The 13,617-nt window shown below is 46.5% G+C and overlaps 1 protein-coding gene across 5 annotated transcripts; it reads left to right on the plus strand.

The window, feature by feature from the left end:
• The first annotated feature begins 3,522 nt into the window (after nt 1–3,522).
• Nucleotides 3,523–13,369, plus strand: LOC309329962 (intelectin-like protein). 5 transcript variants are annotated; one of them, XM_081841301.1, is made up of 8 exons: nt 3,525–3,632; nt 5,298–5,398; nt 7,025–7,189; nt 7,887–8,134; nt 8,987–9,145; nt 10,779–10,899; nt 11,212–11,315; nt 13,102–13,369. In XM_081841301.1, the coding sequence occupies exons 2-8, from the start codon at nt 5,350–5,352 to the stop codon at nt 13,249–13,251; spliced, it is 996 nt and encodes a 331-aa protein (XP_081697427.1). In that variant the 5' UTR covers nt 3,525–3,632; nt 5,298–5,349; the 3' UTR covers nt 13,252–13,369. The 5 variants fall into 5 exon arrangements, with proteins under 5 accessions (XP_081697429.1, XP_081697427.1, XP_081697425.1 ...); XM_081841299.1 differs by having other exon boundaries at nt 3,526–3,632; nt 5,298–5,410; XM_081841302.1 differs by lacking the exon at nt 3,525–3,632 and adding an exon at nt 5,090–5,215.
• Nucleotides 13,370–13,617: the final 248 nt, after the last annotated feature.

Genomic DNA, 13,617 nt, shown 5'->3' on the forward strand with positions numbered 1-13,617 from the left:
CTCCCTCAGCCTATAGAGCGAGATGAGCGCGGAACCCCAGAGTCGTCTGCGACTGGACCTAACGGCCAGGGGTCCCTTTACCTTTACTCTAATACTGCTGATGTGTGCATTGCAACCTTAGGCCCATATAACGTGTGCTAATTGAAACCTACTGGATCTGATCGGGGAGGGAAATTATTAAGGAATGTAAATAAGAAAGGGGGGGGGGAAATGATTAATATATTAAAGCTGAAGACTTTAAGAGAGGTTGCATTTGTCCGTGGAGACTGTGAATGTAATCTGCTGATGGTGTCATTGGTATCCGTTATTGATGTTGCATGGAAGCATCATTCCACGCCAGATCACTTGGTGCCGTGTGCTCTTGCGACTCAATTTTTTTTTAGGTTGAGAGATAACCTCAAATTATTTTTTTAAAGATTTTTTGGTCCATCATTGACCATATCGCATGTATTGGAAACAAAATAGCTTTGACCATATCATTGCAGAAGTGTTTTACACAATAAAATGAGTAAGGGCTCTGAGATGTATTTTGTTTTTATTAAATAATCAATAAAACTGAATTTTTAAACTATATTAGATGGCATTGTAACATAAGAGGGTACAATTTCAACTATTCTCACAAATGTGTGAGTTATTTCAGGCTCAAGGAGACCTTAAACCTGTACAAATAATAATTTTTTTGTAAAAAATATTCTTCAAAATCAATTTATTTTATTGACACAAAAACACCCTCCTTATTTTTAAAACATAACAAGTACATGGTTAGCCCATTCTACAAAAAAGTATGAAACATGTGCTACTTGTGGTTTGTGTGCTATGGCATATCGAATCTGTTGTTGTTTAGTCGTGTCCGCCTCTTCGTGACCCCCTGGACCAGAACACGCCAGGCCCTCTTGTCTTCCACTGCCTCCCGCAGTGTTTGTAGCTTCAAGAACACTGTCCCACCATCTCTGTCGTCCCCTTCTCCTTGTGCCCTCCATCTTTCCCAACATCAGGGTCTTTTCCAGGGAGTCTTCTCTTCCCAAGAGGTGGCCAAAGTCTTGGAGCCTCAGCTTCAGGATCTGTCCTTCCAGTGAGCACTCGGGGCTGATTTCCTTCAGAATGGAGAGGTTGGATCTTCTTGCAGTCCATGGGACCCTCAAGAGTCTCCTCCGGCACCAGAATTCAAAAGCATCAATTCTTCGGTGATCAGCCGGGAATAAAATCTACCGGGAATAAAATGACAAAAATTCACTTTGAATGGTTGGTGACCCTTTTCTGTGGCACTTAATACCATTTTTATACCTTATTTTGGAAAGATGTGGAAAGAGACCACAATTAGCTTTATTTTGATACCAAAATAAGCCCAGTTGAAAAATAAGTGAAACAGGAGGTTTTCTCTAAACTGACACAGAAATTGCATTAGCCTAAATCACTCAAAAATCGAAATTTTCAAAAAAATTATCCTGCACCCAAATTTGGACCAAAAAATCTAAAAAAATTAATTTGAGGTTATCTCATAGCTATGTACATAGCTATGAGCTATCTCATAGCTATTTTTTTAAAAAAAGAAAATCTGAGTTGTGAGAGCACGGTCGAATATTAAAATCAGTTGATTTTGCGTGGAATGACCTGGAAACTAAAAGGGGAAGAAGAATGAGTCTGTGTGTTTGTGTGTGTGTGTGTGGTGACGTAGCCTCCAATGAATTTCTAGATTTTGATTCCTTCAAGCCACGTCATGTCACAATGATTGGGTACGAGACATATTCCCATAATGAAATGCATACAAAACAGGGTGTCTAGCAATGAAGTTAGAAAGGAGAGGATCCCTGTATCTCTAATTCAGACATTCCTCCTAACTTTCAGTACACCAGTTCATGCGTATTTTCATTGCCACTCCAGTCACCAAATGTGCAATGTAATCTCTTTCTCTACGGTTGTGTTTCTGACAAACAGGGCCGGTGAAAACTGGCAAGTCTAGGTCCCTCTCATATTAAATAACATGCACAGTTTAACCAAGGTTTGGATGGCCACCTGTCATGGATGATCTGGCCGAGATTTCTGCAGCACAGGGGTGTTGGACTAGATGATGCTCATGGCCTCTTCCAACTCCGCAATTCTATGATCCTGTGATTCTAAAGGTACAGGACTTCACTCTTCTACAGAGGGTCACTCTATAAAGTGTTTTAAACCAACGACCCACAAGAGGGCGTGCTGAAGTTAATTTAACAGCTTGGAGGCGTGTAGTGAGAAATTGGCAGCCAGAACGGCAGGCGATCTGGGCAGGAAATTGAATTAAATTGCAAACACTGCAAACTCTGTACAAAATAGCTGCATAAACAAAATGCTGTCATGGTCACACAAAATGCACAGTTTATGTTCACTGACTCTGTGCTATATTGCTCTTGCACAGCGCTTAGAAACTACAATAATAAGCAATAGATATATTGCTAATCCATCCATCCATGCTATTACTGGCACAGCACCTATGTATTTGAATGGAAATAGTTTCCCGGCAGCCTCCAGCTCTCCTTTCATGAGCTCTTGTGTGGACAAAGAACTTAGCTCACTGGCTCCCTAACCGTTTTTAGTCCCCCGCACCCTTGATTCCATAAACTCAACCCCAGTGCCCCCTACCCTATGTTGTGAACCACCCTGAGATCTACAGGTATAGAGGTGGTATACAAATTTAATACATAAAATGATAATATGCTATAAGAAGGGACACAGGTGTTGCTGTGGTCTAAACCACAGAGCCTAGGGCTTGCTGATTGGAAGGTTGGTGGTGCGAATCCCCGCGACGGGGTGAGCTCCCGTTGCTCAGTCCCTGCTCCTGCCCACCTAGCAGTTCAAAAGCACGTCAAAGTGCAAGTAGATAAATAGGTACCGCTCCAGCGGGAAGGTAAACGGCGTTTCCGTGCGCTGCTCTGGTTTGCCAGAAGTGGCTTAGTCATGCTGGCCACATGACCCGGAAGTTGTACTCCAGCTCCTTCGGCCAGTAAAGTGAGATGAGCGCCACAACCCCAGAGTTGGCCACGTCTGGACCTAACGGTCAGGGGTTCCTTTACTTTTATGCTATAAGAAGCATTATTTAGAATAGTGGCTTGCACAGCCCACTAGAAGCAAAGCAATAAAATTCAAAACAGTAAAAAATAATTGCATGTTTATTCAAAATCCAACTAAAACTACATAGTTTAATCAGTTTAACAAAAAATGATGAACGTGACCCACTGATATGAGGTTTTCAACGTCTGGTAGACATTTACACCTCCAGTACCCCTGTGCCCCCTTCTTAGCTCTCAGCACCACCAGGTAATCTCATCCCCCCCCCCAGGGGGCTGTACCATCCTCTTTGAGGACCACTGGGTTGGAAAGATTGGTAGCAGAATTTGCAGATGGTAAGCCCTGGAAGGAATACTTGAAGGAAAAATACAAATAAAGAAAGGATGATCCCTTCTGCAGTCAATCCACTGCCCTCCTGCCTTGTGTGTGCCAAGAAGCCCAGGTCACTGCTGGTCACCTGCTTAGATTTCCTCATCCTCGACTAAGGTCCGTTTGTCTAAAGCAGAGGGCAGTTGGCAGAACGCCAGCGCCTTTCCTTCCATTTCCACGGCCACCGTTAGAAACTCCAAACGAGCTAAGCTGCTGAAAGGGTGAGATATTAATTAATTAATTAATTCATTATCATTAACTGGATTCCTTACCTACCCTTCACCTTAAGGTTCCAGGGTGGGTGCTGGCAGCGTAAAACGACAAGAACAACAAGAACGACAACACCAGTTTAATGCGAATTACGGTCCAAAAAAACAGGGTGAGATCTAAAATACCGTATTTTTTGCTCTATAAGACGCACCAGACCACAAGATGCACCTAGTTTTTGGAGGAGGAAAATAAGAAAAAAAGTATTCTGAATCTCAGAAGCCAGAACAGCAAAAGGGATCGCTGCGCAATGAAAGCAGCAATCCCTCTTGCTGTTCTGGCTTCTGGGATAGCTGTGCAGCCTGCATTCGCTCCATAAGACACACACACATTTCCCCTTACTTTTTAGGAGGGAAAAAGTGAGTCTTATAGAGCAAAAAATACGGTATATACAGATACATGTGGTGTCAAGGGCCAGGATAAAGAGGTGGGTCTTAATGACATGCCAGAAGCTACATTTTGAAGCTTCGCAATAGACCTCTGTGGGGAGGGAATTCTGCAGATTAGGGGTTGTCACTGGAGAAAGCCCTCTCTTTAGGGGCAGACCTGGGTAATATGCCAGGCTTTGGGAAGGAGATGCAAGACTCTGTGGTCTGGAGACTAGTTGCAACAGTTCAGCCATCCTGTCTGGCTGAAGGGGTGGTCTATGCCACACCCACTGCAATATTTTGCTTGCCTTGAAAATTCTCCCCTTCTCTCTGCCCTCTAGAATATTGGCCTGGCTTTGTAATAAAATGACCCCTCCCCATGTTAGTCTGTTCTCTTTCCCTCAGATTTATTTGACAGGCATTTCTCATGGCCTTGGGGACAGTTCCGCTTCTGCAACTGGAACAAAGAAATTTCAAGCAGGGGTGGGCGGGTGGAGGAGGCTTTCAGTTCCAAAATAAAGCCTGAAAGCATTTTTGTGCAACCTCCAATCATCTAGGAGCAGGACTGGGTGAAACTGTTCCTGGTGTTTTCAGCCCTAAGTTCGGTTCACCAAATTTCCACAAATTTAAAAATGTGCTCATGAAAATTTATCAGCATTTTAGTGCAAATTTCTCCTAATATCCTCATTCATATGGATATGTCCAACAGACACATTTTTACAAAGTTGTTTCCTGTAATATAATGTATTTTTTTTGCATGCAATAGTCACAGGTGTATTTATCTTTATGCACACTTCACAATAGTATATGCAATCTATTTGTATATACTGTACACTTGTTGGCTGGAGGACTTCGTTGCAAAATTCAGTGCCAGTTTAAAAGGATGGCTGTACTTTGGTTCACATATTTTTTCAGAAAGTGTAAACATGGTGTGTTTTCCTTGGATTGTGGACTGAATCAGGAAATTGGAATTGCTGACATTGCAGTTTTTGTTGGGATGCAAAGAGTACTTTGGTACTCTTTGGTGAGAGAACCTCAGCAGAGATTTATAGTCACAAAATATTCAGCAAAGTGTGGAGATAAAGGCTGCTAGATCCTTAAAATGTGCCCTTTAAAGTGAGTTACAAAGTTCGCTTCTCCCCCCAGCATAGAAAAAGACCACACATTTGGTAAGTTAAAAATAGTTTACTTACAAACTCTTCCAAGGTCAGGTTCATGTGGATTTCTGCCTGAGAGACTTTTTTTTTGTAGGGGGTGAAGAGAGATTCTCACGAAATAAACTTGATCCCTCCCACTCAGAAGAATGAAGGCGCTTGTGGCCATTCTGCTTTGTGTGATTGTCTTCCCAAAAGGTTTGGAGTGTGGTAAGTCTATGTATGTTCATAGGGGAAGAGGGGAGAAGTAGTTACATAATGTTTTGTAAAGCTTTTATTGCCTCAATGTTCCTCCCTAAAACCACACTGACATTTCCTTTCCTTCTCCGCTTCTGAACCAACAAAAGGGCCACACTACCTTATGCTTCAAGACCACTGTCTCACAGAGGAGCTGCCCTCCAAAAGGACAAAAATATATTTCCTTCTCCACCCCAGTTCTTTCTTTCTTTCTTTCTCTCTTTCTTTCTTTCTTTCTTTCTTTCTTTCTTTCTTTCTTTCTTTCTTTCTTTCTTTCTTTCTTTCTTTCTTTCTTTCTCACACATATGCAAGACATAGAATGCCTCCACCAGTGCCAAAGTTTATTGACCAAAGTTTTCGCAACCCCCCCCTCCCAGTTTTGTAGCAATTTCTTAAACATTTCAGCAAAAAAAAACCCCGCTAACACATTTCCCCCAAGTTTTCCCAGACATTTCGAAAGGCTGCCAACAGCTCCACAAGACAATATCACCAAAGCAACTATCTGTAAACAAACAATAAACATCCAGAAAAATGGCCAGAGTAGTTTCTCTTCCAAATAGGTTTTATCTTAAACAATTTCTAATGCAAGAGCTCACTTGTAATATATGTAATATATCAGTGGCTCAGTGCTCATTTATTTTCTTTTGGAAGAAAGCCTATTACTTGTGTCAATTGCAGTAGCCATTGTATCAACCCCCCCCCCTTTCATTGTTTTATTGAAATTTCCGCCATGCAAAGTCTGGGATTTTCCAGTCATATGGCTCTATATAGGGAGATTTTTAAAAAGCCTCAAATCGATTTACAATCAAGGTAAGGAATAAAATAATAAAATAAATAGAAAGGAGTTTTAACGGTGTCACATAACGTCATTGGTGCTACCCAACTGCCTAGAAAAATAGAAAAATGATTTTGCCTGGTACTGAAATGATGACGAAATCGACGCCAGTCAAATTGCCAGGGGAAACATTCCCTTAACAGCACGGCTACTACAGGGAAGGCCCTGTTCTCTCACCGCCAACCTCTGGACCTCCCTTGAAGGTAGGACACAAAGAAGATCCTCAGACGGTTTTAAGGGGGAAAGTGGTTCTTTAGGCATAGCAGTCTCAGTGCCTGATCCTACTCTTCATCAGACATCCTAAATTGAGGCGGTGTTTGGCAGCTGGGTGGGAATGTGGGGCAGGATTATGAGAATTTATCATGGTGATGGCATGAAATAAGACCACCCAGAAGACTTTACAGTGGCACCTCTGGTTGCGAATGGGATCTGTTCCGGAGGCCCATTCACAACCTGAACAGAACGCAACCTGCATCTGCACATGCATGGGTCGTGATTCGCCACTTCTGCGCATGCGCATGACATCATTTTGCGCATCTGTGCATGCGTGAGCGGCGAAACCGGGAAGTAACCCGTTCCATTACTTCTGGGTTGCCGTGCGACGCAACCTGAAAACGCACAACCTGAAGCTATCATAACAGGAGGTATGACTGTAGATTGAGAGGTCCACAAAACACATTCCCACCTCTTTCCCCAATAAATGCACTCCACTTTTCCTCTCCTGAGTCTAATAAGGAGCCCCTTCTGCGCAGACACGGACGGTTGCATCACCTCCTTGAAAAGAGACATCCTCAAGCTGATGGTCAAATGGGAAGATGCCAGTTGCCTCCAGAACCAGCAGGGCCTGGTCCCAAACCTCCTCCAGACCCTCCCTCGGAGCTGCAAGGAAATCAAAACAGCTCTGGAAGGAGCTCCAGGTAGGTAAGCCAGGAAGGAGACACGCCCGATCAGGGGCTCTTCGTAGGCATCTCAAGGGGGTTCGACCAAATGCCCCTTTACGTCCCTTCCGACTCTACAATTCTATGATTCTATGCTCACCGCGGTGTCAGGGAATGGTCTGAAAACGAGAACTGGGGACTGCATTCTATGGCAGACCAGCTTCTCTGTGATGGAGAGCTGTAGGGGGAAGAGTTGCCCCCCTCCGTCCACAACCTGTTCAGAAACAGAAAGAGACAGGAGCTGAACAGCTTAGGGAGGAGCTACCTAGTTATGAGATAATGACAAGGGAGACAGAAGGGAGGGTGCAGCTAGCTGAGACGCTACTTGAGAGTGTGGGGGACACTGCCCTCACCGTGGACTCGGAGGTCCGAGCGTATCAAGGAGCAAAAGAGGCAGAGGGAGGAATGAACTTAATTGTTGCGGAGGTCGGAGGAAGGATTTAGAGTAGCCAGCTACCCTCCTTGTGAAGAGCTGTATATTTGTGCTTGCGACATGATGCTGTAATAAAAGGACCATAAATATATCAAATGCTCGTTAATTCTTATCTGTGGAGTTACCGAAGGGAGGGGAGGACTCTCCACGCCTGAGATGTGGCAAGGATTATAAAATGTGATCAGAGTCAATGCCGCCAACGGAGAGAGGGTCATAATGATAGCCTGTTTGGCTCATCGGCAGATGGGTTGTATTTCCTGAGAACGGAGGACGGTGAGATCTACCAAACCTTCTGCGACATGTCCACCAATGGAGGTGGCTGGACGCTGGTGGCCAGCATCCACGAGAACAACATTTATGGGAAGTGCACCCTGGGAGATCGCTGGTCTAGTCAACAAGGGAACACTGCCAATTACCCAAGTGGAGAAGGCAACTGGTCCAATAACAACACCTTTGGGACAGCTGTGGGCTCAACGTGTGATGACTATAAGGTGAGGCTCTGTTACCTTTCTTGAGTTTCTTGAGGACGTGGGTGGCGCTGTGGTCTAACCACTGAGCCTCTTGGGCTTGCCAATCAGAAGGTCGGCGGTTTGAATCCCTGCGACGGGGTGAGCTCCTGTTGCTCTGTCTGAACTCCTGCCAACCTAGCAGTTCAAAAGCACACGGTGCAAGCAGATAAATAGGTACCGCTGTGGCTGGAAAGTAAACAGCATTTCCATGTGCTCTGGTTTCCTTCACGGTGTTCTGTTGTGCCAGAAGCAGCTTAGTCACGCTGGCCAGCTCAGTTGGGGGTGGGGGCTTGTGGACAGGTCAAATGACCTCCGTGGGCTGCTTCCAGCCCATGGGCCTTAGGTTGCTGACCCCTGCCCTATAACTTCCTGCCTAACTTTTCATTCCACCTTGGTTGAGTTATGGAGTCGTCCCTCTAGATGGCAGCAATGTGTTAACCTCGTGGAAGCATCACAGAACACCTACCGTATCTTTTGCTCTATAAGACACACGTTTTCCCCTCCAAAAATTAAGGGGAGATGTGTGTGCGTCTTATGGAACAAATGCAGGCTCCATGGCTTCAGCGAAAGCAACACAAAGCCTCCGTTCTCCTGCTGTTTCGCTGAAGGGGCGCTGCGGAGAGAGGGAGAAAATTCCCCCCCCTTGTTCTCCCCCTCTAAAACTAGGTGCGTCTTATGGTCGGGTGTGTCCTATAGAGTGAAAAATACGGTATTAAAGCAGAGTCTTGTGTGGATGGTCCATTATGAATCCACCACTGAGGCACTCTGATTGCAGAATAAGGCCCTGACTAAATATATAGGTGTTTCCCCCTACCCTCTTTTAATATTTTACAGAATCCAGGCTACTCTGACCTCCAAGCACGGGATATGGCCATCTGGCATGTCCCAAACAACACCCCCATGAGGGAATGGCGTGACTCTGCCTTCTTGAGGTATCACACCGAGACCGGGTTCTTGTCTGTAGAAGGAGGGAACCTTCACGGGCTTTATCAGGTAACTGATGTGGCTGAATGGACAGTCAATATTTAGTGCCTCAGTTAGCCTGGACCTCTCACAAGGAGGTGGCGATGTGTGTTGGAGAGCAGGAGATTTCCAAATACCCGAAAGCCTCAGATGTAGATCTCAGAGGTCCAGGTTCCCATCACATCACAAAGCCACTTCCGGCCTGCCCAGGAGGTGGGGTTGCGGGCTTCACGCCCACCCCCACGTGAGCGGGGGCTGGTTTCAGCCCCCGCGAGAACAGGGGAATCCCGGCTGGGTCTGCCCTATTTAGGGCCGGTGCAGACGGGGCTCGCCCTCTTTTCGCCGGCTCGCCCCCACGTTTTCCCACCTTCCCTCCCTTTAACTAGGCTTAGGTAGGTCTTTGACTTTGCTATGGACTTCAGTCTGTTGCTGAAAGGGGCATGGTAGGAATTTTTCCCAATTGGCAATTTGTAGCCTTTTGGTTTTTCGCCTACCTCGTAGCAACTCGTCACAACTTTTCGGCATTGGCGGTAGGCATTGGTAAGAAGGGGTTAAGAGGATGTGTGGGGGGGGAGGAATGCCATCACCTCCCCCCAGTGAGCGAAGGGTGGTCCGTTAAAGGACTCCGGGGGGTGTGGCCCTGTCCGAAGCCTATGGAGGTGTGGGCCAAAGGCACGCCCCAGAGCGGTGACCCGGGGGAGCTCCTAGTCGACGTGCCTCGGCGGGAGACTCCCCCGATTAGTGTTAACCCTTCCCCGTGTCTCTAGCAAATGGGCTGGAGCCGGATAGTCGATAGGACCAATGCCTAAGCCAATGCCTCTCATTCCTGAATTCAATAAAGTTGTGGACTAATTTGCCCAATTAACCTTAATTATGGTGTCTCGTGTCTTTATTTATCCTGGTGGGGGGTGGGAACTCGCCACGCAACTTCACTCTGCCCTCTGTTATGACTTCGTTAGGGAAAACATGGGAAAGGGATGCTGGCCCTGCCCCCATGGCCCAACCCCCGGGTGTACAGCATGAGCGCCGCGCTGAGTGTCGGAGCAGCTAGCTTCACCTCTGTCTGGATGCTGTAAATGCTTCTGAATGCTAGTTGTTGGAAACCGGAGAAGGGGAGAATATCTCTTGTGCCCTGGCCCTCCTTGAGGGTTTCCATTGGGGCACTGGGTTGACCAATGAGAGAATAGAATACTAGACTAGATGGGCCATTGGTCTGATCCAGCAGGCTTTTCTTATGTCCTTAAATGTGATCAAATTAATAAGTAAATAAGGAAGGACACAGGGAGGATGATGCAATTACAGTGGTACCTCGGGTTACATACGCTTCAGGTTACATACACTTCATACACTTCAACGAAACAAAAGTGCTTCAGGTTAAGAACTTTGCTTCAGGATGAGAACAGAAATTGTGCTCCAGCGGCACGGCGGCAGCAGGAGGCCCCATTAGCTAAAGTGATGCCTCAGGTTAAGAACAGTTTCAGGTTAAGAACGGACCTCTGGAACGAATTAAGTACTTAACCCGAGGTACCACTGTATATTCTTTTCAAACAAATTTGATGCTCAGGCTTGTATGCTTCTAAGTTGAAAAGGCCAAGGTGTCTCTCTCTCTCTCTCTCTCTCTCTCTCTCTCTCTGGTTTATTTCCCATTTGTTCTTCTTTCCAGCAATACCCAGTCAAGTTTGGGCTCGGCAGCTGCCCAGCTAATAATGGCCCCATTGTCCCTGTCGTCTACGACACTGGAAATGCGCAGCAAACGGCGTTCTATTACTCTCCAAATTCCAGAGGCAAGTCCATTACGGTCTGAAGATATACCCACATGGATTTTCCTCAAAGGATCCTGGGAAATTTAGTTTGTAAAGGGAATTGTAGCTCGGGGAGGGGTAAGTTAGAACCCCCAGGATTCTTTGGGGGCGGAGCTGTGTGACTTAAAGGTACGTTGAATGTGCATCATCTGTTTTATATATGTGTTGCGGACGTGAGCTTTGACCCCATGCCTTTCAAAGAGGATTACACAAATTCACGGAGGAGGAGAAAGCTGTCAGTTGCTCTCAGCCACCAAGACTGTGTTCTCCCTCCCCGCCTCTCTGTCTTTCCAGGTGAATTTGTCGCTGGCTACATACAGTTCCGGGTCTTCAACCACGAGAAAGCTGCCATGGCGCTCTGTGCTGGGATCAAAGCCACCGGCTGTAACACAGAAACGGTGAGTTGTAAGTTGGTGGAAAGAGAACCAGGACTCAGCTACCTTGTTGTTGTTGTTTAGTCGTGTCCGCCTCTTCGTGACCCCCTGGACCAGAGCACGCCAGGCCCTCCTGTCTTCCACTGCCTCCCGCAGTTTGCTCAGACTCATGCTGGTAGCTTTGAGAACACTGTCCCACCATCTCGTCCTCTGTCGTCCCCTTCTCCTTGTGCCCTCCATCCTTCCCAACATCAGGGTCTTTTCCAGGGAGTCTTCTCTTCTCATGAGGTGGCCAAAGTACTGGAGCCTCAGCTTCAGGATCTGTCCTTCCAGTGAGCACTCAGGGCTGGTTTCCTTCAGAATGGAGAGGTTGGATCTTCTTGCAGTCCATGGGACTCTCCAGAGTCTCCTCCAGCACCAGAATTCAAAAGCAGCTACATTAGCAAAGAAAAAAGGAACTGAACGCGTTTTACACATTTAACAGCAGATGGCGGAAGAGAGAAGGAATGGTTTAAAACGAGATTTCCCCAGCGGCGGAGCTAGCTGCTCAGGCACCTAGAGGGGTGGGGGTAGAGGAGCTGCCCAGGGGGGCCCTTGGTGCCCATTGGGGGCGATTGGTGCCCAGGGGGGCGGGGTGTGTTCCGCTCAGGGGGGGTTTTGTCACCCCTCTTAGGGATGCCACCCAGGGTGAGCCGCTGCCAACTACCTACACCCTTGGATTTCCCCTTGGATTTTTTCTCCTTTTATTTAAAACAATATAATTTCTGGCTTACCGTACTTTTCCGGGTATAAGACTAGGTTTTTTAAAATTTTAAATTATGTTGATAATTGTGGGTTGTCTTATACATGGATACAATCTCCCTCCATTTTCTCAATTTGGAGTCCCCAAAATAGGGGGTGGGGCGTCTTATACTTGGGGCAATGTTATAAACGAAAAAATGCAGTACAGTGGTACCTCGGGTTAAGTACTTCATTTGTTCCGGTGGTCCGTTCTTAACCTGAAACTGTTCTTAACCAGAAGTACCACTTTAGCTAATGGGGCCTCCTGCTGCCACCGTGCGATTTCTGTTCTCATCCTAAAGCAAAGTTCTTAACCCGAGGTACTATTTCTGGGTTAGCGGAGACTGTAACCTGAAGTGTCTGTAACCTGAAGCATCTGTAACCCCAGGTGCCACTGTATTTATAGTGGTTTCCCCACTGTGTTTAGATCCACTCTCGGGGTGGTGTAGCGGTTAGAGTGTTGGACTAGGACCTGGGAGACTGTGGTTCAAATCCCCGCTCAGCCACGGAAATCACTGGGTTTTACCTTTTGGGGTGGGGGTGGGGGTAGTTGCTGCCTCTCAGACTAACCTACCTCACAGGGTTGTTGCGGGGATTAAACGAGGGGGGGGGGGAGGAAACCACGTATTCCACTTTGCAGGGAAAAAAAGTGTGATAAATACCGTATTTTTTGCTCTATAAGACTCACTTTTTCCCTCCTAAAAAAGTAAGGGGAAATGTGTGTGCGAATGCAGGCTGCGTAGCTATCCCAGAAGCCAGAACAGCAAGAGGGATCGCTGCTTTCACTGCGCAGCGATCCCTCTTGCTGTTCTGGCTTCTGGGATTCAGAATATTTTTTTCCCTTGTTTTCCTCCTCCAAAAACTAGGTGCGTCTTGTGGTCTGGTGCATCTTATAGAGTGAAAAATGCAGTAAATAATAATAAAAGAGGCAGGATAAGTTTGGGAGCTGCTTTGTCCCGCTGGCGAAGCTGAATATGATGAAGGCCACTCCCAGTTCCGAGCTAGACTCTCCCAAATTTCCTTTCTCCAGTTCTGTGTCGGTGGAGGAGGATACTTTCCAGAATCAAGCCGGCAGTGCGGCGACTACACGGCCTTTGACTGGGACGGCTACGGCACCCACACTGCATGGAGTGTTTCAAAACAGTTGCTGGAGTCTGCGATGCTGATTTTTTACCGCTGAGTCCAAGACCGCTGCTGATTCTCTGAGCACCAGAGCTTTGGACTGGAGAATGAGGACGTTTCCCCCTAGCTAAATCTCATCTCATGTCAACAAGGCTAATACAACCATCTGGTTCATACGAGTCTTAGTCTTTCTTGCATCATCCCATCGAAAGCATCGTGCCACTGCCCACGAATTCTAGTTTCGTCTTTTCGTGGTTGCATTCTGACCAAGCTGTCTGCTTACAACGTTGCGGGGAAAGGAATGAATATCGCTGTTTGGGGGAAGGGAAGGCATTTGTGACGAGGGGGTGGAAATTCATATCAGCTTGCATTTGACTTGCAAAGCTGTTTCACCAGCCCTTCCCGAAATACTATGGGAAGCAGA

The sequence above is a fragment of the Podarcis erhardii genome (assembly GCF_964252035.2).
Source record: "Podarcis erhardii genome assembly, chromosome: 15".
NCBI classification, from domain to species: domain Eukaryota; kingdom Metazoa; phylum Chordata; class Lepidosauria; order Squamata; family Lacertidae; genus Podarcis; species Podarcis erhardii.